Source organism: Pelophylax lessonae, assembly GCF_965119305.1.
Source record: "Pelophylax lessonae genome assembly, chromosome: 1".
Taxonomy (NCBI): domain Eukaryota; kingdom Metazoa; phylum Chordata; class Amphibia; order Anura; family Ranidae; genus Pelophylax; species Pelophylax lessonae.
Genome location: NC_138768.1, coordinates 827,266,293 through 827,288,843, shown reverse-complemented (window position 1 = coordinate 827,288,843; position 22,551 = coordinate 827,266,293). Strand labels below are relative to the sequence as shown.

The window sequence follows — 22,551 nt, the reverse complement described above, 5'->3', positions numbered from 1 at the left end:
CTGTTGGATCTCCAGAAACTCAGGTCTTGACAAGGGTTCATTTTTATGAAGCATTATAATAACCTCATACACTTGACTACTATGTTTAAGACACCGGCATCTGATAGTGTTGTTCAGCTTTTCATGTGATGGTGCTTGCCCCCCCCTCTCTCCCCCCCCTTCCCCCTTCCTTCACCCACCTACTCATCCTCAATCTAACCCCACATTCTTCCTATCCTCCCCCCCCAACTTTATGATGTATATTTGCAACCCATTGGTATCTTATCTCTTGACCAGCCTCAAGAAGCTATGTCCAGTATACGCACCTGCCTCTTTGGGAACTGTGGGATATAGCTTCTGGGCATAACCTATTGAATGTTACAGTTGTTGTTAAGTATTTCAATATACTGTCTATTGTGCATTGCCTTCTTGATAACATGTTTTGTTCATCAGTAGGAAAAATCAATAAAATATGTTTAAAAAAAAAATAAAAAAATAGGAATTTGCCACCCCAGCACTCCAGGGGGCTCAGATGCTCCTGGTCTATCTAGGTCATCATTATCTGTACTGAATGTGACTTTACAGAAAAAAAAGAAGATTTATAGAAGGAAGAGATCCATTTTTGGATTCAAACTGGTTCAAGTTTAATGTGGACTATTAGGATGAGCTATTCAGAAATAGCAACATCCAAGAGCACTGAAATGGACAGATAATATCTTTTCCTAGAAATTAAAGTACTCAAGTCCATTACCCAGATAGACAGCCTGCCGTTCTCAGAAGATAAAGTAGTTTTTTTTTTTTATGGACAGGATGCTCAACTTTTTATGTCACATAGCATGCATGATGATTTAATTAGACATTCACTTACATAACAAGTCGTGTTTTCAGATATCAATTATCTCTAATTATGTTACACAAACGTATTCCCTAAATCCATCTTTTTTTCCAGTTTTTTTCACTCATGTTCTCCCTAAATCATAAATCTTTTGAAGCTCTCAAAGACAGAACAATAGGCTTTAAAGGAAACCTGTCACAATCGTGGGCAACTCAGTGATGAGAAAATTGCCCTGGTCTTCAACGGTTTGTTTTTCAGTACATTTTATGTGTTTGAACTAAAGATGGCCATCAGAGATCATTCAGATGTTTTTACAATTTGTATATATAGATTTTTAATATGTTTGATGTGTCTCAACTAAAGATGACCATCAGAGATCATTTAGATGTTTTTTATATGTTTATATATAGATGTACAATATACTGTATATTCAAATATACAATTTATTAAATACAGTTATACCATATTCCCAAGAAAATTATATAGAGTGCACAGGTTAGTTTTGGATAGAGAAAAGAATGCCTGAAACACTTTTTTTCTTGCTCCACTGGGGGCATCGGGGAGATTTCTCCTCTCTCTTCCCCTTCTGGAGACACAACAGAAATTAGAAAAATCTGCCCAAAGTAAGGGGAAACCCCCTCTACACAGTTGTCACCAGTGTCCCTTTTGGAAGATTTCCAATACCTCCTGTACTGGGAACAACTGTAAAATAATAGATCTCCCGTCCTTTTCTATCCCATTGAGCTTGGTCATCAGAGCAAATTGAGGGAGTAAGACTTTTTCAATAGTGACAAAGAATGCAACAAATATCAGACAGATGTAATCATTTCACAGTCTATTCAAAATAAAAAAAAAGGTTTTGCCTGGTTATATCTATCAGAGGAAGGTTCATGCCAATTGATTTTTGCATGTCTCGTAGCACGTAACGGGTATAGAAGTAATTGATATATAAATATATATATATATATATATATATATATATATATATATATGTGCTTTACCCAAAGTAATGCAAAAGTGAGCACAACTTTTTTTTGTCAAATTATATTAGTCATTCAAATAAACTTTTAGGTTGTTCAAACTTCATATGTTGATGGAGTAACCCTTCCTCTTCATTGCAGGTAAATAATAATAATAATAATAATGGATTCCAAGCAGAAGAATTTGTTATCATTGCATTCTTGACGAAGGAGGGGTGCAGGCTGTCCGACATTCGCAGACAGCTACAAAGTGTTTACAGAAATGACACCAATGGCAAAAGTCACCAATGACAGGATATTGGACTTGTCAATGGTTTAATTTCCATAAACCTTCTGTAGCCTTCTATGGATGTTGGAGAACCTGCACCCCTCTTTCATCAAAAAAGCAAAAATATAATATGATAAAATAGTAAAAAAAAAATGACCCCCAAGGGATCAGAATTACATTATATATATATATATATATATATATATACACACACACATATTTTTAAGACTTTAAAGACTGCTACAGAGGAGAAAAACACCTCTTCTTCCCACAGTGCACTTTATTCCCTCCTCTAATCAAAGGATGGAGGATGCACAGGGTCAAAATGCTGCAAGTATCCAGTTGGCCACTAGATGGGGCTCAAGCAGGATGCATGACTAGGGCATTTATTACAGGTAGGCAGCTATAATATTATGGCCTATTTAAAAATAACTTTTTTTTGTTAGGTATTTCTCTTTATTATGTCCTGACCTGCTCAGAAGTTGCGGCATACATTGCTAACTATGGACAAAAATAAAACAGAATGGCAGTAATAACAAAGCGTTCCTTGCCTTTAAGGCAATTAGGAAGTTTTATTTTGGTTAGTTCAATAAAGAACCTTTTACTTCCCTGCAATCATCTTCTCTCTAGTTCCTCTGATTAGACCCCCTTTAAGCATTCATTTAATGAGGCTTTTAAAAGACTTCTTTGATTCATCTAAACGCTTCTTCTCCTCTTTTTTTTTTTTTTCTTTTTTTTTTGCATAAATCTCTGAAAGATCTCAACAAGCTGTGACGATCAGAGACACTTAGTAAACTGGATGTTCCCTCTTCTATAACATCAGTTGGAACAGTGGATTCTGCTCTTTGATTTGTGAAATGATTCAGTGTTTCCTTTGTATTGCTCTATTCAACAAGGTAAACTAGAAAGCGATGTGGGGGCTGATTACTGTTTGTACAATTGGGGATATCGTCCAGAGGACACAGAAAGTCGTTGGTGAAAAGTACAAAGCAATCAGGCGTTGTGTTTCCAATTTAATGGTTGGGTTGCTTTTGTTTGGAACACATCGAACTTTTGAATGCAGGAATAAAATAAAATGAGAGCTCTATCGAGGTGGAATCTTGGTCTAATATGGATGCAGCATGGGGACTTATTAGATCTTTTCATAGACTATACAAGGTCTTCTCATATACTATAACAATCAAAAAGCGCATACTGTATGAAGAAAGAAAAAGGAAGGGAAATGACGGGAAGCGAGGGGAAGGGAAATGATGGGAAGCGAGGGGAAGGAAAAAAGGAAGGAAAGAAGATCAGACATGAAGGAAGCAGAGGGGTATGAAGGAAGGATTAGACATGAAAGAAGTGGAGAAGTATGAAGGAGTGATAGATCAGACATGAAAGAAGCAGACAGGTATGAAGGAAGGATGGATCAGACATGAAGGAAGGGGAGGGTTATAAAGTAAGGTAAAAGAAGGAAGGATCAGACATGAAGGATGCGGAGCGGTATGAAGGAAGGATGGATCAGACATGAAGGAAGCAGAGGGACGTGAAGGAAGTAGGGAAAGAAGGAAGGAACCGACATGAAGGAAGCGGAGGGGTTTGAAGGAAGGATGGATCAGACATGAAGGAAACAGAGGGGAATGAAGGAAGTAAGGAAAGAAGGAAGGAACAGACATGAAGGAAGCCGACAGTATGAAGGAAGGTAGGAAGGAAGGAAGGATCAGACATGAATGATGCAAAGGGGTATGAAGGAATAAAGGAAGGAAGGAAGGAAGGATGAAATAGACATGAAGGAGGCGGAGGGGTATGAAGGAAGTAAGGAAAGAAGGAAGGATCAGACATGAAGGAAGAGGAGGGTTATGAAGGAAGTAACTAAAGAAGGAAGGATCAGACATGAAGGATGCGGAGGGGTATGAAGGAAGGATGGATCAGACATGAAGGAAGCAGAGGGGAATGAAGGAAGTAAGGAAAGAAGGAAGGAACAGACATGAAGGAAGCCGACAGTATGAAGGAAGGAAGGATCAGACATGAATGAAGCAGAGGGGTATGAAGGAATAAAGGAAGGAAGGAAGGATGAATCAGACATGAAGGAAGCGGAGGGGTATGAAGGAAGTAAGGAAAAAATGAAGGATCAAGGATCGGACATGAAGGAAGCGGAGGGGTATGGAGGAAGTAAGGAAAGAAGGAAGGATGGCTCAGACATGAAGGAAGCAGAGGGGTATGAAAGTAGTAAGAAAATAAGGAAGGATCAGATTGGAAGGATGCGGAGGGATATGAAGGAAGGATGGATCAGACATGAAGGAAGCAAAGGGGCATGAAGAAATAAAGGAAGGACGGATGGATCAGACATGAAGGAAGTGGAGGGGTATAAAGGAAGGATCAGACATAAGGGAATACAGGAAATAAGGAAGGATGGATCAGACATGAAGGAAGCAGAGAGACGTGAAGGAAGTAGGGAAAGAAGGAAGGAACAGACATGAAGGAAGCGGAGGGGTTTGAAGGAAGGATGGATCAGACATGAAGGAAGTGGAGGGGTATGAAGGAATAAAGGAAAGATAGATCAGACATTAAGGAAGCGGAGGGGTATGAAGGAAGTAAGGAAAGAAGGAAGGATCAGACATGAAGGAAGCGGAGGAGTATGAAGGAATACAGGAAAAAAGGAAGGATGGATCAGACATGAAGGGAGCAGAGGGGTATAAAGGAATAACGGAAGAAAAAAAGGATGGATCAGATATGAAGAAAGCAGAGAGGTATGAAGGAATAAAGGAAGGAAGGATTGATCAGACATGAAGAAAGCAAATGGGTATGAAGGAAGAATAGATGAGACATGAAAAAAGCAGGAAATAAAGGAAGGATGGATCAGACATGAAGGAAGAGGAGGGTTATGAAGGAAGTAACTAAAGAAGGAAGGATCAGACATGAAGGATGCGGAGGAGTATGAAGGAAGGATGGATCAGACATGAAGGAAGCAGAGGGGAATGAAGGAAGTAAGGAAAGAAGGAAAGAACAGACATGAAGGAAGCCGAGAGTATGAAGGAAGGAAGGGAGGATCAGACATGAATGAAGCAGAGGGGTATGAAGGAATAAAGGAAGGAAGCAAGGATGGATCAGACATAATGGAGGGGTATGAAGGAAGTAAGGAAAGAAGGAAGGATCAGACATGAAGGAAGCGGAGGGGTATGGAGGAAGTAAGGAAAGAAGGAAGGATGGATCAGACATGAAGGAAGCAGAGGGGTATGAAAGTTGTAAGAAAAGAAGGAAGGATCGGATTGGAAGGATGCGGAGGGATATGAAGGAAGGATGGATCAGACATGAAGGAAGCAAAGAGGCATGAAGAAAGTAAGGAAAGAAGGAAGGAACAGACATGAAGGAAGTGGAGAGGTATGAAGGAAGGAAGGATGGATCAGACATGAAGGAAGCAGAGGGATATGGAGAAATAAAGGAAGGAAGGATGGATCAGATATGAAGGAAGTGGAGGGGTATGAAGGAAGGATCAGACATAAAGGAATACAGGAAATAAGGAAGGATGGATCAGACATGAAGGAAGCAGAGGGGTATAAAGGAAAAAAGGAAGGAAGGAAGGATAAATCAGATATGAAGGAAGCGGAGGGGTATGAAGGAATAAAGGAAGGAAGGTTTGATTAGACATGAAGAAAGGGGAGGGGTATGAAGGAAAGATAGATCAGACATGAAGGAAGCAGGGGGGTATGATGGAAGTAAGAAAAGAAGGAAGGATCAGACATGAAGGAAGCGGGGGTATGAAGGAAGGAAGGAAGGATGGATTAGACATGAAGGAAGCGGAGGGGTATGATGGAAGGAAGGAAAGAAGGACGGATCAGACATGGAAGAAGCGGAGGGGTATGAAGGAAGGAAGAATGGATTAGACATAAAGGAAGCGGAGGGGTATGAAGGAAGAAAGGAAGGAAGGATGGATTAGACATGAAGGAAGCAGAGGGGTATGAAGGAAGTAAGCAAGTGAAGATTGAGGGAAATGGGGGAGGAAGAAAGGCAACATGAAAGGTAGGTAGGAGGGGAGAGGGAAAGGAAAGAGGAAGGCATTAAAGAAGGGAGGAGAAGATTGGAGTGCTACCCCAAAATGAGCTGCAAGTTAACATGGGCCCTCTGTTTATGGCTTCTACCTTCTAAAAGACCTCAGCCCCTCTGATACACCAGACTGAGTACACAAACGCACAGATAGTTATTTACTAAAACTGGGGTGTGCAAAATCTGGTGCAGCTCTGCATACAAACCAATCAGCTTCCAGGTTTTATTGTCAAAGCCTAATTGAGCAAGCTGAAGTTAGAAGATGATTGGCTACCATGCACAGCTGAACCAGATTCTGCTCCAGTTTTAGTAAATAAATCCCACAGTATCACAGAGGAATTCCTGACAGTAACACCAGTAACCAACTATTATGGTAACTTTAAAAAAAACGCAAACACCAAGCCAATTGGTGAAAAACAAGCTCAAAGTGTCATTAAACCCACATCATAAAAACTATGGAAAAGTGGTGTTTTATATGCTGTTCGTACCCAGGATGATTTAATTAGACTTTCACTTACATAACATGTCATGTTTTCAGATATCAATTATCTCTATTATGTTACACAAACATATTCAATAAATCCATCTGTTTTTTTCACTAGTATTCTGCCTAAATCATTAATCTTTTGAAGCTCTGAAAGACAGAACAATGGGCTTTAAAGGAAACCTGTCACAGATTTGGGCAACTCAATGGAGAGAAAATTGCCCTTGTCTTCGAAGGTTTGATTTTTAGAACATTTTATGTGTCTGAACTAAAGCTAGCCACCAGAGATCATTCAGATGTTTTCTATATTTTTATATATAGATCTATAATATACTGTATATTCATTTATATGATGTATAATATACAGTTAATAATAATACAGTGAAGTCAGCGGCTTAAAATAACTCAACTAGCAGCTTGCAAACAGTGTGAATATACAAACACTGAAAAACATGTGGAAAAATATAGGTTGCAGCGCTAAAACATGAAACACAGTGTTTTATATGTGCATATATAGGTGCAAAAAAGTAAATTGAACTCAGTCCATAAAAAACTTGAAAATAAGTCCACAAATAATATTCAGTGCCAGTGTGACATAATCAATCCTCCACCAGTGGTTCTTCACCCCAAAATCAGAAATGCGCACTCACCAGACCCTATTGCTTTCTTGTTAGGACAGCTATTGCGTTTAAAGTATGACGTCAGGTCTTGAGCCAAAACAAATCAGCAAGGAGGATATATACCGGAGGTAATTTCTTCAAATACTCCAAACCAGCAGGAAATTAGATCAGTAGGAATAAAGGAGAGAAAAATCTTTCCATAGTGTAGTATTTATTGGAATAAAATCTGACAAGCAACTTCAAATCAAGGAAAAAACATTCAATGGTCCAAGCTTCAAAACATCACTTACATAAAACGCCACCAGACCCACGATAGAACTGGTGGCTAGGACCTCTGACATGTAATAACTGCTCTACGGCCGTTTCTGGAAATTCCTCCTGCTTATGTTTCCCTGCAGACAGGCTGGGAAAGAGCTGGGTCATGTGACAGCTGTATATCATTTAGGAAAAAGTTACTTAGACTTTTTTTTTTAAATTCAAATAATTACCTGATTGTCACAGAGCTGGTGGACCAGCAGCCAGCTCAGCTTCTTAGGGAGCTGCTGAGAGCCTGAGCCAGCCGCTCCCATCCCCCACACAGCCCAGTGCTCCAGTAAGCGTGGGGAGGGGGGGGCAGAGCAGCTTGGGGAGCTGTGAGAACCGAGCAATCTGCGTTGTTAAATTGCTCAGTTCTCAGTCTTAGAGGTGCTGGGGGACAGATGCAGCATCAGACTTATTCTGCATCCACCTAGGTAAGTATGATTATTAAATAAAAAGAAAACCCATACTTCTCTTTTAAGAACAGGTATAGAAGAATATAGGGGGTTTGCGTGTATGTTGCGTGACAGGGCAGTTCATGAGATGTTTCTTCTGCTGGCTATATATGTTGGGGCCTTTTATGAAGCGTTGGTGCACGTAAAGAGAGCTCTGATGAATGCATGAACCAAGCATGTATGTGCCAAACCTGTGGGATGTCCGTGGAAAAAGGAAATCCCTGTAGTAGACATCACTACTACAGTAATTTTCGCTTTCTCCCTGGTCCCATGCCTAGGAATGCAAGGTGTTCTCAGGCTGGATGTGATGGAGAGGAAGTGGGGAGCTGCTGACCTCATAATATCCACCACATCCAATCAGATAATTATTTGTATTCATTGAGAAAATGCCAAGTGTTCTCTGAAAGGCGTCTCTGCTCAGTATTGACCTGAAAGCTAGCAGTGATCATTGCAGTAGTGGTGCCTACCAGTGATTTATAGAATCCCTAGGGATCAAAAAGGTATGGCACATGCATACTTACATTGGTTCAATTTGGACCAATGTAACTATGCAAAAAAGTCCATACCTCAGCTTTAGATGGACTCCTAAAGTCCATACATACCTAGTATAGAGTTTAAACCTAGTGTGGATATTAGGGCTTAAAGTATTGTTTCCAGTTAATGCAACAGTCTTATCTAAAAGCTTCTGACCATGCTCCAAAATCTTTGCACTGGAGGCAACTAACGATTGAAAATGTGTCTTTTGCTCATAAATTCTTCATGTTCTTCAAGGGCAAAGTTACGTATGTTAGGGGTTTGTCTTTTGCGTCAATAGTTTTGCACTTAAAAGTATCCCCCTTTTCCATCTCAGAAAGTCAGTGTCTTCACCACCTAGCAGTTCACTTCCAAGCAGCAAAGTGTAAGTTGAGCTCCCCTAAACAGAAATCTTCCACTGTCAAGTGTACCTAGCGGGATCCAATGGGGATACTGTTTTTAAGGCTGTAGGGTGTTATAGGGTGGTAGTCACTGGCCTTTGTGATATCAATTCCTAAGCAGCTAGTAGAGTGTAAAGATTTTTTACTCTACAACCTCTGTTTAAAGGAAATCCCACTTGGTGTGTAGGCTTCCTGTTTAGGGAAGGGGTGCTTTTATCTATATCTTCAGAAAATGATCTGGTAAGTGGTTCTTTGGAACACTTTTTACAAGTTAAAGCTGAACTCCAGGGAATTTTAAAACTACCCTTGCAGTGAGATTCCCCCTGTAGTGCAAGGGTTAAATGCTTGTTTTTGTCTAGGGGAATATGGAAAAGCAGTTTTACTTAGCTTATCCCTTGCTCCCCCAACAGCTAAAGGGTTTCCCCTTTCCCTTTGATGCGCCTGGTTGTGCATGGGCCCTCTGCATTCTTACTTACATTGCAGAACTGCTGGTCCTGCATTGTACATGATGTTGATGGTGTTCAACCAACAGACGGAGCATTGAAGAAAAGTGGCTTAAGGGGACTGGTAACACAGAGAGGAGAAAGCCTGCAAGAGTGTAGAATAAGGCAAATAAAACTGCTTTTTATTGGTACCCTGGCGAAAAAGAGCATTCATCCCTTGTAGCGGAGGGGAGGCCCCACTGCAAGGGTAGTTCCCAGTGGAGCGAATAATGAAATTCACCATTAAACTACCTGTCTGTACAGCTTCTACCCCTTCTTCAAATCATTGTCTGCAAGACCATATTTGGTTAGTTGAGATGGCTTTGTGATTTCTCTTTGATCTGTGATACCATCGGTACAGCAGTTAAACAAGTCAAATATTTAAGAAATACGGAGGGTAAGAGTTCCTGAAGAAGCCAAACAGTGCTGAGACACGTTCTCGCCGATTTGTTATGATTTAGCCAAGCTTGTGAGGGAAGTGTACAGCCAATATCAACACACATGGGTTTATTTAATAAAGATAGGAACAAACAGGGACTTTTATCACTGCCATGTTATGAAAGGCATTGAAGCAACACTTTAGCCATCCATTTATCTGAAAACATGCAGAGAGAGGCTCATGTACAACTCTGGAAAATACCTCACAATCAGCAGGGTTTCTTACATTGACAGTACAAGAGTATAATTTATCAATGTGCCTTAAAATAGAACAGACTCTATTGTACCTGGCAACCTAACACGCATTTTTCAACTATTTCCAAATATGAACGAAAAAAATAACCTTCTGTTGGAATCTGATTGGCTGCAATGGGCACTCAGAACTAAGCCTGGAATTTCTGGCACTGATCTGCCTGAGGGTACGTTTGGATTGGTGCAAAATCTGAGAGCTTGACTTTGAGGATCTCAATTTTAATAGAGGTTGCTATGGCTTATGCATACAAGTAAAGAATATTCAATAAGGCAATGTAAAGCATTGATGATGTGCAGCAAGAAGAATTCCATGGCGACCAGTCCCTTTAGGTTACGGTAATTATATTATTTCTGGCTGGATGCTAGTAGCTACTGCACCTTCCACATTGCTCCTTGCCTTAGTCATACATTCCAACTTTTTGAGGCGATAAAAAGGGACATCTTTTGGCTAAATTCACAAGCTCTTTTTTCATTGCCTACTTTTCCTTTTTACTAGCTTTTCATATAACAAATGCAATATTTTAGAGGTGGGATTAAAGCCTTGGCATAGTACATACTTTCTCAGTTTCTCAGTTCAGGGTTTTGTGGACCCCTAGGGTTCCTCTAGAGGTTGCAATTGACTCCATGGGTATTGAGCAATTTATGCCTCTCAAATGAGTAACCATAATTACCATTTCAGCTATCTGTAAGGAGCAATCTTAAGGATCTGTAAGGAGCAATCACTGACCACCATTGTAGGAAGTACTCATCCCATTGATCATCAATGTAAAGAGCATTCCTCCCACTAACTACCAATGTAGGGAGCATTCTTACCACTAACAACCAGTTGAGAAGCCATGCACATACAATCCAATGAGATCGCCAAACACATGGAAGAGTCCAAGGTAAATTAATGATAACATTGATTTAAAGCAGAATAAAAAGAGGAAAACAACTGCGCTAATTCAAAAAGGCAAAGCAGCAGCTTCAAGTGCGACTGACACCCCAAAAAGTAAATGTATAAATTAAGCTGCGCTAACAATTGAAACAGTCCATGTGAATGTCCATAGATGAAAGGAAAAAATGATGACCCTTGTGCAGGTACCGCTTACCAGATTCCAATCATTAAAGAGCCAAAAGAGTAGAGGCAGGGTCTTCAAATATGGAACACAGCAGGCTTCATAGGGCTCCAATAAGAGTCTCCTCAATGGTATATGAATAAAAAGGAGAAAAACAACACCATAGTGTAAACCAGTAACAAAAGTGAATAAAAAATGCGTTGTGACTTGTGCAGGTACCGCTTACCAGAAGTAGCAGATATTGTAGCCAAAATGATGGGAACCGAATCCGCAGACCTCAGAAAGTAGCAAACCCGTACCGTGGTGATGCAAATATCCAAGGATACGTTTATACAGATGGACTAGAAGATAGACATATAATAGAACCTAGAGGGCACCAGTGAGGATGGGTACTCTTACCAGCTCCAGGTATTGTATGAGCGGGGGTTCAAAGTGACGCTGGCCAACACTCCTGATAGCGCTCATCAACCAGGCTCAGGGAGGGATGCAGGTTACCCGAGAAATGAGGAGGGGAGAGCCATAGCATAAAATCCAACGACTATTTATTGTCACAAAAAATATTGCACTTACAAATATCAGACGACAAAGAACGTAGATGAGAGGGGTTGGAGGGAGGTAACAGCCGCCGGCCGGACGGCTCCGCTCGCCCGTCCTTCACAACAAGTAGGTAGGTGTGACGTCAGCACGCCGTGACCTCAGGTGACGTCACACCTACCTACTTACTGTGAAGGACGGGCGATCGGAGCCGTCCGGCCGGCGGCTGTTACCTCCCTCCAACCCCTCTCATCTACGTTCTTTGTCGTCTGATATTTGTAAGTGCAATATTTTTTGTGACAATAAATAGTCGTTGGATTTTATGCTATGGCTCTCCCCTCCTCATTTCTCGGGTAACCTGCATCCCTCCCTGAGCCTGGTTGATGAGCGCTATCAGGAGTGTTGGCCAGCGTCACTTTGAACCCCCGCTCATACAATACCTGGAGCTGGTAAGAGTACCCATCCTCACTGGTGCCCTCTAGGTTCTATTATATGTCTATCTTCTAGTCAATCTGTATAAACGTATCCTTGGATATTTGCATCACCACAGTACGGGTTTGCTACTTTCTGAGGTCTGCGGATTCGGTTCCCATCATTTTGACTACAATATCTGCTACTTCTGGTAAGCGGTACCTGCACAAGTCACAACGCATTTTTTATTCACTTTTGTTACTGGTTTACACTATGGTGTAGTTTTTCTCCTTTTTATTCATATACCATTGAGGAGACTCTTATTGGAGCCCTATGAAGCCTGCTGTGTTCCATATTTGAAGACCCTGCCTCTACTCTTTTGGCTCTTTAATGATTGGAATCTGGTAAGCGGTACCTGCACAAGGGTCATCATTTTTTCCTTTCATCTATGGACATTCACATGGACTGTTTCAATTGTTAGCGCAGCTTAATTTATACATTTAAAGCAGAATAGCAGCTCCTTTGCTGCCTTTACGTACACTGTTGCAACCTGTCCTCCTGAAACTGTCCAAACAGTAAATCACAGTGCAATTTTATTGGTATCTGCTTACCTGAGTATTTAAGCACAGTCAAAATTCTTAAGCCCTGATTAAGGGGCAGTGGGTTTGGCTACCGAAACCCGTTGGCTCTATTTTGCTATGAATCAATTTTATTATTAACATCTTCACACCGGAGGTACGCATATATGTGGCCTCTCAGCGCGTGGGTCTTAATGCCATATATGCATACCAGAATATAAACAGAGCAGTGCCAAGAGTGTGCTCATTTACCAGCAGCTAATGGAAAGCTTTCTGATCAAGTGACCCCTGTGACAGCCAATCATGGCTGTCACATGATCAGAAACCCTGCCTCGCCTCCCGGCATCAGAAACCTCTTAAAGGGCCAGGAGGCACTGGCATCAAGGGGTAAATTACTCTTGGACATGTGTTTGGCACACTCATTGGAATGTATGTGCGTGCATTTTTTTTCTGTGCATTATTATTTGTTTCATTTCAATAAAGTTACTAAAAATAACATTGTCATTGTTAATATTTTATTCATTCTCATATCTACAATTTGCCATTGACACCAATGCCTTGTGAGCTGTAGATACAAGTATTATTAGCATGGGTTCCCTGAGACCTGAAATGTATTTTAAGAGTTCTTGCATGTTGAAAAGGTTGAGAAAGACTGGTGTAGTATAACACGTTTGGAAGTTTAATAGTCTTTATTTTTAGCTGCCTATACTTCAGCCCAAAAAGAGAGGCAACGGAAGAGGAAGAGGGACTTTGGGATTGGGTTCTAAAAGAAGGGCAGTTAAGCGCTATGCCTTAAGCTTATGACACAAGTAATTGTGTAACATGTAATTTTTTCACTGTGCACAACTTGAGGACGACGCCACCTGTGACAAAATGTGTAGGGCGGAGCGACGTGCTAACGTCATATGGTTTTGGTCCCAAGGGTGCGAGTGTTTTACAGTATGCTGGCCGGTGAGGTTTACACTATGTGGAGCATTTTCTTCCATGTTTTGGGGATGATTATATATAGAGATGAAGCTGAGACCATTATTACTGCTCAAACATCTGCCTCTAAAGGGATCCTTTAGGAACCCTATGTGAAGACCCTGGCCGAGTTGTTTGGCCGCATGCTCTGTTGACCTTTCTTTCATTAGAAGGTCCGTTGAAGCTGGTAAGCCTGTATTCTTCCCATATTGAGGTGGTGGTGTCATGGCTTGCATTTTATAATGGTGATGAATGTCCACTCTATACACAGACTCAATTTCTTTCACTAATTTATATTTGCACCTGGACTTTACTTATATTGTTTATTAGACATGTGCGGTTCGTTTCTTTCCTGAATAAATATTTGGACAAATTTTACGTTATTTGGAGATTCGGATATATCCGAATACCTGAATTGCAGTATAAAGAAAGTGTACGGAATGCTCCCAAGAAAGAAATAAAATGTGTCTGAATCGAATTTTACATCAAATTCCAGTCGAATTTGAACTGCAAACAGATTTCTGAAATAAAGGCTGTGTGTGTTATTAGAGTACCATTTCAAAATAATGCTGTTTTTGTTAAGCCAAAGATGATTTAAAGAGACATTGTAATCATTTGATGAAGATTTTTCTTTTGTTTATTCACTTTGCCACATTCAAATCGAAAAAAAAAATCGAAAGTTTTCGATTCGACTGATTCAAAATTTATTGATTAGATGTTTTGAATTAAAAAAATCAGTAAATTCGAAGAAAATTTGAAAAAAAAACACAAAACTAATTCAGAATATGAATTCTGAATACGAATCCCGAATACAAATTGAGTGAATCAACCGAATTTAACAAAACTAAATAACTAGATTAACAAAACAAAATAAATGTATGTCTGTTTTTTTTTTTTTATTTCTTCATTTTTATATATGAACCATATGCACATTGTTTATGATTATTACATCGAATTCCAGTTGAATTTGAACTGCAAACATATTTATGAAATTAAAGACTGTGTGTGTTATTAGAGGACCATTTGAAAATAATGCTGTTTTTGTTAAGCCAAAGATGATTTAAAGAGTCATTGTAATCATTTGATGAAGATTTTTCTTTTGTTTATTCACTTTGCCACATTTGATTCTAAAAAAAATCAAAAGTTTTCGATTCAACTGATTCAAAATTTATCGATTTGAATGTTTAGAACTGAAAAATCAGTAAATTCAAAGAAAATTTGAAAAAAGACATAAATCGAATTCTGACTATGCATCTCGAATACAAATTTAATGAATCAACCAAATTTAACTAAACTAAATAACTAGATTAACAAAACGAAACAAAACAAATGTTTCAGTCATGCACATCTCTATTGTTTATTTTTATGTGTATTTCTACATTTTTATATACGAGTCATATGCACATTGTTTATTATTGTTATATCACTATCGGATAGTATGGCCCCTTTCACACGGGCTTTCTGATCCGTTCCATCTGTCAGTTTTTCAGGTGGACCTGGTCGGATGCTCCACGCAGCCCTATGGAGATGTCTCTGCTGACACCTGCTGCTATCCGATCCGATCCAATCCTGTCTGTGATATCCGGACAGATGGAAACCCTATTTTCCATCTGTCTGGAGGATCAGATCGGATAAGATCGGATGACAGTCCGTTTTAATCCAATCTCCCATAGAGGAGAGCGGGGATCTGACAACTCCATATCTGCAAACTAAGCGGAGACGGAGCTGTCATCCCCGCTGAGCAAAACGGAGTCCGTCGGGTGCACCGCCCTTGTGAAAGTGGCCCAATGCAATTCTTTTACGTTAGAAGTGGAAAAATAATTAAAGTTGGAAAAAAAAAAAGACTAAAAACCAATTACCTTTTATGTTAGCATTGCAAGAACAGAGGAAACTTCCTCTCTGGCGAGGGAGAGTCTGCAGCGTTTCAGCTGTTGAGCAAGCAAAGTCTCTCTATTCTGACCACTGATGGAGCAACGCCATAGAACCAGATGGGTATTTTTTCCTTTTACACTCTCTAGCAATTCTGTCATGGCGAGTTGACACCATGGCTGCAAGAAAGAGACATTTGAATTTTCCAGCCGTGTTAGAAACTCATAGCAGCTGGAGATTGAAATGGAAAAGTCATATTTAATGACAATAATTTACAAAACAGCTTGTGTAGCATTTGATATATAAAATACATCACTTTTTAGAGAAAGTGGAATTTTCCTTTAAAATTTGTAATGAGTTGTAATAAAGAACAGCTTGGGTTCCAAAAAAAAGTTTGTTGTTCTAAATCCTGGCATTCTTCGTTTTCTTTGTCTGCATCTGAAGATATATTTAATATCTTTTTTGGCTCCATGCTACCATACTCATTTATTTCCGAGTGGAAAAATCTAGTGTTTTCAGCTTTTAGTAATTAGTTATCGCTGGGATTCTGCAGTACTTGGAGGGTGAAGATACGCTTGCGGAGTATGTGATTGCACAAGTGTTCGCAGGGTGATAGGGTAGCTGGCTTCAATTATTTTTAAACAGGTATTTGTTATTATAATGAAGTTTAGAAAAGCTGCTTTTTAAAGTGCCTCTGTCCGCTTTCCATACAATCTACTGTATATACACACACACAGTATATACATATATATATATATATATATATATATATCTATATTACGTTGTGTATCTATATATGCAGTGAGTATAGACAAGAATCACCCCTCTTTAAAATAATCACACTTTGTTGCTTTGCAGCCTTAAATGAAGACAGACACCATTTTTTTTTATCCAGAAACTTTTAACATCCAAGTGAAAGATATAACTTGCTATAAACTGAGGAGGCAGGGCTGGGGAGGGGAGGGAGAAAGTATATGGGGGGGCGAGAGGGGTGGGAGTGGGAGTATTACCTCCTCCTTCCTTCTCTCTCCCCCCCCCCTCTTTTTTTTGTGATATTATTTGGGTATGGGGGGAATATTATTATTATGTACATGAGGATATGTCTGTGTGTTGTTTGTTAATAACCAAAAATGTTTAATAAAAATGACGTGATTTAAAAAAGAAAGTTATAACACCAACATGTCGGAAAAAAAATTAAAAAAAATGAAAAAACAAAATCACTGAATTGGAAAAAGGACCCCCCTCCCCCTTATGTCTTTTTTTTTGTTGGACCACATTTTGCTTTAATTCCAGCCTTTAGTCTGTTGGGATTTGTCTCTACTAATTTTTTACACCTGGACTTTGCAATACTTGCCCACTCTTCTTTGCTGAACTGCCCACGTTTAGTTAAATTGGATGGTGACCATTTCTGGACTGCAGTCTTCAAGTTATTCCACAAATGATTATGCCTAAGCCCAATTTTGCACTTTGACATGTTAGTAAAATCGTACATATCATCACAACTACTTTGTGCATCCAGGTGGATTATATCTTGTTTTTTTTTTTTTAAGGACAAATTGGGCTTTTATTTGGTGGTAATTAGTAATATATATCTCCTGATTTTTTTTTATCAAACTAAAACTGGCCCAAAATAGTAAAAAAATATTTTATTTTTTTAAATTTATTTTGTTTTACACACTGTTATGTTTTTTTTTTCTTTCTCTGCAATGAGAGAGAGGGATACAATAGGGTTGATTTACTAAAGGCAAATAGACTGTGTTCTTTTCAAAGAGCAGTTGCACTCTGCAAGAGCAGTTGCTCCAGATCTTAGTAAATGAGCAGGAGCTCTGCTATCTTCCATCATGCAATCACATGCAAGCAAAAATGCTACTTTTTATTTTACTTGTGGAGCACCCTCCTAGGTAGGTGCTAGAGAGTGAGTATAGTCCTCCCACCACCACCACAACCACTACCACCACCATTCTGTATTATGGAGATGATGAGACAGAGAGGCGTTCCGTAGTCCTAACACATTTCCAGTCCTAGGGTGACACTATTGTTCTCTTTAGCTACACTGCAGTGAGTAAGTATTGTCACCCTAGGACAGGGAATGTTCATGGTAGGATTAACTGGTGAAGCTAAAGGATTAATAAACTAAAAAAAACAATGCAGTCAACAGTTGCAATGTATTAAAATTCTGTTGCTGTGTATACACTTTAAGTAGACTATATTGTTAAGGATTACAATCATGCATACTAATCTTTTTCTTTTCTGTTTCCTTCCTTGTTCAGGATCTTTCTTTCCTTTTCTGAAGCCTTCAGACGGTGTCTTCAAAGTAATCTTTTGGCTGGGCTACTTCAACAGCTGCGTCAATCCTATCATATACCCATGTTCGAGCAAGGAATTTAAAAGAGCATTTATCAGGCTGCTGAGATGCCGCTGCCGCAGGAGACGGCGCCCTCTCTGGAGGGTCTATGACCATCAATGGAGGACATCAATGAACAGTTCGCGGAGAGGTTCTGAAGGTGAAACCACAGATTTCTCTTCTATGAACTCCTCGTTTATTTATAACCCTGGTAACCAGGGGATAACAACAAAGAGGAAAAACGGGGATTGTAAAAGCTGGAAATTAATCTCCCCTTTTCAGAACTCTTCTTCTCAGCTGAAAGAGAAAATGAACAACCTTTCTAATAAAATTCGCAGCAGCTCCACAAAGAGCAACATGTCAGCGGCCTACAAGAGTGAGGTTGAGTCCATCTCAATGGCCGTCTCTAATGACTTTACAGAACTTGAGTATCAAATGTACGATTTATCAGACTGCTGTGGACTTAGAGAAACTGATATATAGATGTCATCTATTATTGTTTTATCTGTGGGGGGGGATTGTTTAAAAAATTGTGATTTTATTGGAAAAACAAATGTGGATTATAAAAGATTTTTGGTATGAAGTAAAAAAAAAAAAAAAAAACCTAAAAGAAAAATGTGTGATTGTCTCAAACTACGGGTCTCTTTGTCTCTTTTTTTTTTTTTTTTTGGAAAACGACATCCCCTAAAAGAAAACAGTAGGGGTGGAGGCTCCCGCTGCTGTCTCCTCAAAAAATGTTTACTGTCTGGCTGCTATGGTGAATCATTGGGGGGGGGTGAATTTACTAAAGGCAGATAGACTATGCACTTTGCAAGTGCAGTTGAACTCATTTTCCTTAGTAAATGTAAATGTGGTGAAGCTTTATTTTGTAAAGACAACCCAATCAGGTGCAAGGAAAATAAAAAAGAACTGACCACTGGTATAAGGGGGGTAGTCTTTCTACTGACTTCAAATGTAAGGGGCATTATTCCAGCTGTCCGCCAATGTAAGGAGAATTTTTCCCATTGACCATGTAAGGAACGTCCCGCTGATCACGAATGTAAGGGGCATTCTTCTCAATGACCATCAATGTAAGGAGCATTCTTCTCAATGATTTCCAATGTAAGAGCATTTCTCCCGCTGACCACCATGCTACCATGTACCATGAATAGTGTTGAGCGAACACGGACTGTATTATTCGGGTCCGTACCGGATAATTGGATTTTTGTTACCCGGACACGGACCCCAAAACTTTACTGTATGTTCGGGTTTAAAATCCGTGTTCGGTAATTTTATTTCCTGTATTTAATGGCGCGGTTTTAATGGCGGGCTTTCAACAGCCAATCAACAAGTGTTTAACTGGTGTGCCATAGAAGCCATCACAGCCATGCCTACTAATGGCATGGCTGTGATTGGCCAGCTGAAGCATGTGACCCAGGTCTTTATAAGCTGGAGACACAGCGCGCTGTGCATCAGTCTGCTGTAGTGTAGGGAGAGAGCACACACAACGGTGCTGGCTGCTGCTGATTAGGGACAGACAGGGAAAAACAACATTGTGCCCGAAAAGAATGCAGGGACAGGTCGGAGTGTAGGCAGGGAAAGATATTTGAGCATTTTAGGGACAGGCTGGAGAGAGTAGGCAGGGAGAGATTAGGAGACACAGGACAGAACAATCGTCTGTTAGCGATCTACATCGATTTTACTGTGTGGGGGGTGGTGCAGTGAACGATCTTTTTGCCCCCACTTGAGCCCACTGAGGAGGAGGAGGGAGAAAAAAAAATATTTTTAACAGTCTGTTGTGTGCAGCGTTCAGCTATATTTTACTACAGAGTGTTGTTCTAATCTGCTATTTAAAAATTACAAATTTAAAGGGGAATTTTTTTAAGAGCACTTGCCATGCTCTTAACTACATTTTGCTGCCATTTGCAGCACTCTAGCCTTTCCATTGTTTTTTTAGAGCCATTTTAGTGCCTGAAAGTTCGGGTCCCCATTGACTTCAATGGGGTTCGGTGTCCGGGTAAAGTTCGGAAAATGTCCGGGTCACGGACCCGGACTTTTTTTTCCAAGTTCGGCCGAACCTGCCGAACACAGACATCCAGGTGTCCGCTCAACTCTAACCATGAACTGTAGCTATAGTAATTATTAGCAGAAGTTCCCTGAAACTTGAAAGTTATCTCAGCAGTTCCTCCATGTTAAAAAGATTAGAAAGGCTGGTCTAGGTGGATACTGCAAGGCTGAAAAGACTGTTGTTTTCCTCATTGCCAAGAGCAAAACTTTTTCCAGAATTTGTTTAGTCTACTTTGAACTTAGAGCAGCCTTTTCAACCTTTTTGTCATGGCGGAACCCTTGGTTTCGGGCCCCAAGATACTGCTGCTTAAAATCAATCTAGCTGCAGCCTATTGTACATTAGCATGATCAGTAAATGATATATATATGATCAAAAAAAAAGAAAAAATCCTACCATGAATTTTAAAACCCAGATCAGATAATTTTTAACATCCCTTACACTATTCTATAATTATTTTTAGCAATCATTTTTAATTGATACAAATAATCATAATGTCAGAAACACAGGCTGTGAACATTTTAGTGCCTCCTAACATTGATGGTCAATGTAGGGTGCTCAGTGGAGGAATGCCCTTACATTAGTGGTCAGTAGGAGGAAACTCTCCTTAAATAAGTGTAACTCAAGCATGCTTCTTACATTGGTGGTCAACTGAGCAGAACACATTTTACATTGGAAAACAGCTAAAAAGATAACTGGTATCAGTGGTTACATGAGAAAAGGGCTCCACTTGTCTCACAATGTTGGCTCTGCCACAAGACCCTGGTTCTAAAATTATGCAAATATGAGATCGAACTGACACTGCTCAAACTGTTCATCCCCTCTCAACCTCTAAAGGAACCCTAGGGACCCATAGAACTCTGGCTGAGAAAGACTGTTAGAAGATACAAGTCCTGACAGAAATACGTATCATGGTGTTACCTGTGCTGGGGCATTTTGCTTACATTCATTAGAACTGGATAAGCGGCAAAACATTTTTAATGTTAAAAGGCAAGACCAGTTGAAAGTAACTAACTCCTATTAACTATACAGGAAGCCATTGCTTGCTTCCTTTTCAAAATGCTAGTTCCCTGGATATCATGTAAATCCTCTGAATTTCATTGTTTTCTAATTCACTAACCCATGACAAGCATTCGGCCAATGTGGTCAGAATTCTTGATCTCCATAAGGCCTGGTTCTAACTAGTGCGATTTCAGATGTGAGTCACACAGAATCCCACGAGAAGGAAAATCACATTGTATTCAATGGTGTCCCTTCACATCAATGCAATTGAACATAGCGTGATTTTGGAAAAGGTCCCTTAACTAATTTGGTGGGATTCTAGTGCAATTTTGGCCCCATAGAATATGCAAACTGTATTAAAGTTGCATTCAAGTAGTACTTTATAGTTGCGCTGAAAGTGGGATTAAAACTGTATAACAGCAGTGTGAACCTAGCCTAATTGTTTTGAATCAGAAACTTAGAAATAATGAAAGTCCGAGAATCAGCGTTCCAATCCAGTTGACAGGTTTAGAAGGAAACCAATAATGGCATCCTATGTATTTCGTGCATGAGAGGTTTCCTTAAACAGTAAAGTAGCTAGGGCTAGTCCTCTGTTATATACTCACCACATCATTCCTTGTTCTTTTGAATGACTTGCAGACAAACTCTGAGACAAGCACACCAAGTGTATAAGGTAAAGAATTTTTAGAATCCACAGGCGGAGATCAGGAATAGAGCTTGCAGTCTGCTATTAGTTTCTCAAGTAGGTACAATGGACAGCGTGATTTTGTGCTGAAATGCCTTTTTTTGATCCTCAGTCTCAAGAACACTCAAGGGCTTCAAACATAATTCTTCTGTTATACTGCTTGGTTCACTGCCTTGTCACAACAAAGGCAAAGTCAGATCGAATGTAAACAACCCAGAAATAGGCACTTCACAGTGATATTAAAGTGGTAAAAGTAGAACAAACAGGACTTAGTGAATTTATTGCATTTACAATATTTATCCTAAAGTGGTAGTAAACCCAGTGAAGTGACTGGCCTCAGGTGATACAGAGATGAAACAAATCATCCAGCGTTTATAAAGCTTGTCTGAGCTGTAAGAAAAAAGGGGGAGGAGAGCTGAAATTACACCCTGCAGAGCTCAGTGAGGAGATCTCTGAGAGCTGATTGGGGGGAAGGGACACACCCCCTTCACACAGTACACAGGAACAGACCTCAGGCTGTCAATCAGCTAGAGGTCACAATTTTTCTCTTGGTGTCAGGAAAATTTCTCAGAAGTAATTCATGCTGATAGCAGAGGAATAAAGCAACAGACACAAATAACACTTCATGCTCTTAATTGAGACACGCTATAGAGAGCTTACTTACATAGTCTGGTTGAAAAGACACAAGTCCAGCCTGTTCAACAAATAGAAGGGAGAAAAAAAAAAAAAAAAAACAATCCTATATATACAATCCTATGTCTAAAGTTGATCCAGAGGAAGGCAAAAAACCCTAATAAAGCATGATCTGGTTTGCTCCAGCAGGGAGAAAAAAAACCTTCCTGATCCCCCAAGAGGCAATCTGAAATTCCCTGGATCAACTTTACCTATAAATATTAGTATCCAGTTATATGTGTATCTAGAAAATAATCCCAGCCTTTCTTAAAACAATCTACTGAGTTTAAAGAGCACCCCCTTGTTCTCTGTGATTACCTTAAAGTGAATAACTCAACACCAAGTTCACTATATGGACCCCTTA

The 22,551-nt window shown here is 39.8% G+C and overlaps 1 protein-coding gene across 1 annotated transcript in view; it reads left to right on the top strand.

Annotated features, from left to right (window-relative positions):
- ADRA1D (adrenoceptor alpha 1D) overlaps positions 1-18,387 on the top strand; it is a 260,246-nt gene extending 241,859 nt beyond the window's left edge. The window contains exon 2 of the mRNA XM_082267159.1: positions 17,711-18,387. Coding sequence (XP_082123285.1) covers positions 17,711-18,267 — 557 coding nt within the window. The 3' untranslated portion in view covers positions 18,268-18,387. The remainder of the gene's footprint in view (positions 1-17,710) is intronic.
- Positions 18,388-22,551: the final 4,164 nt, after the last annotated feature.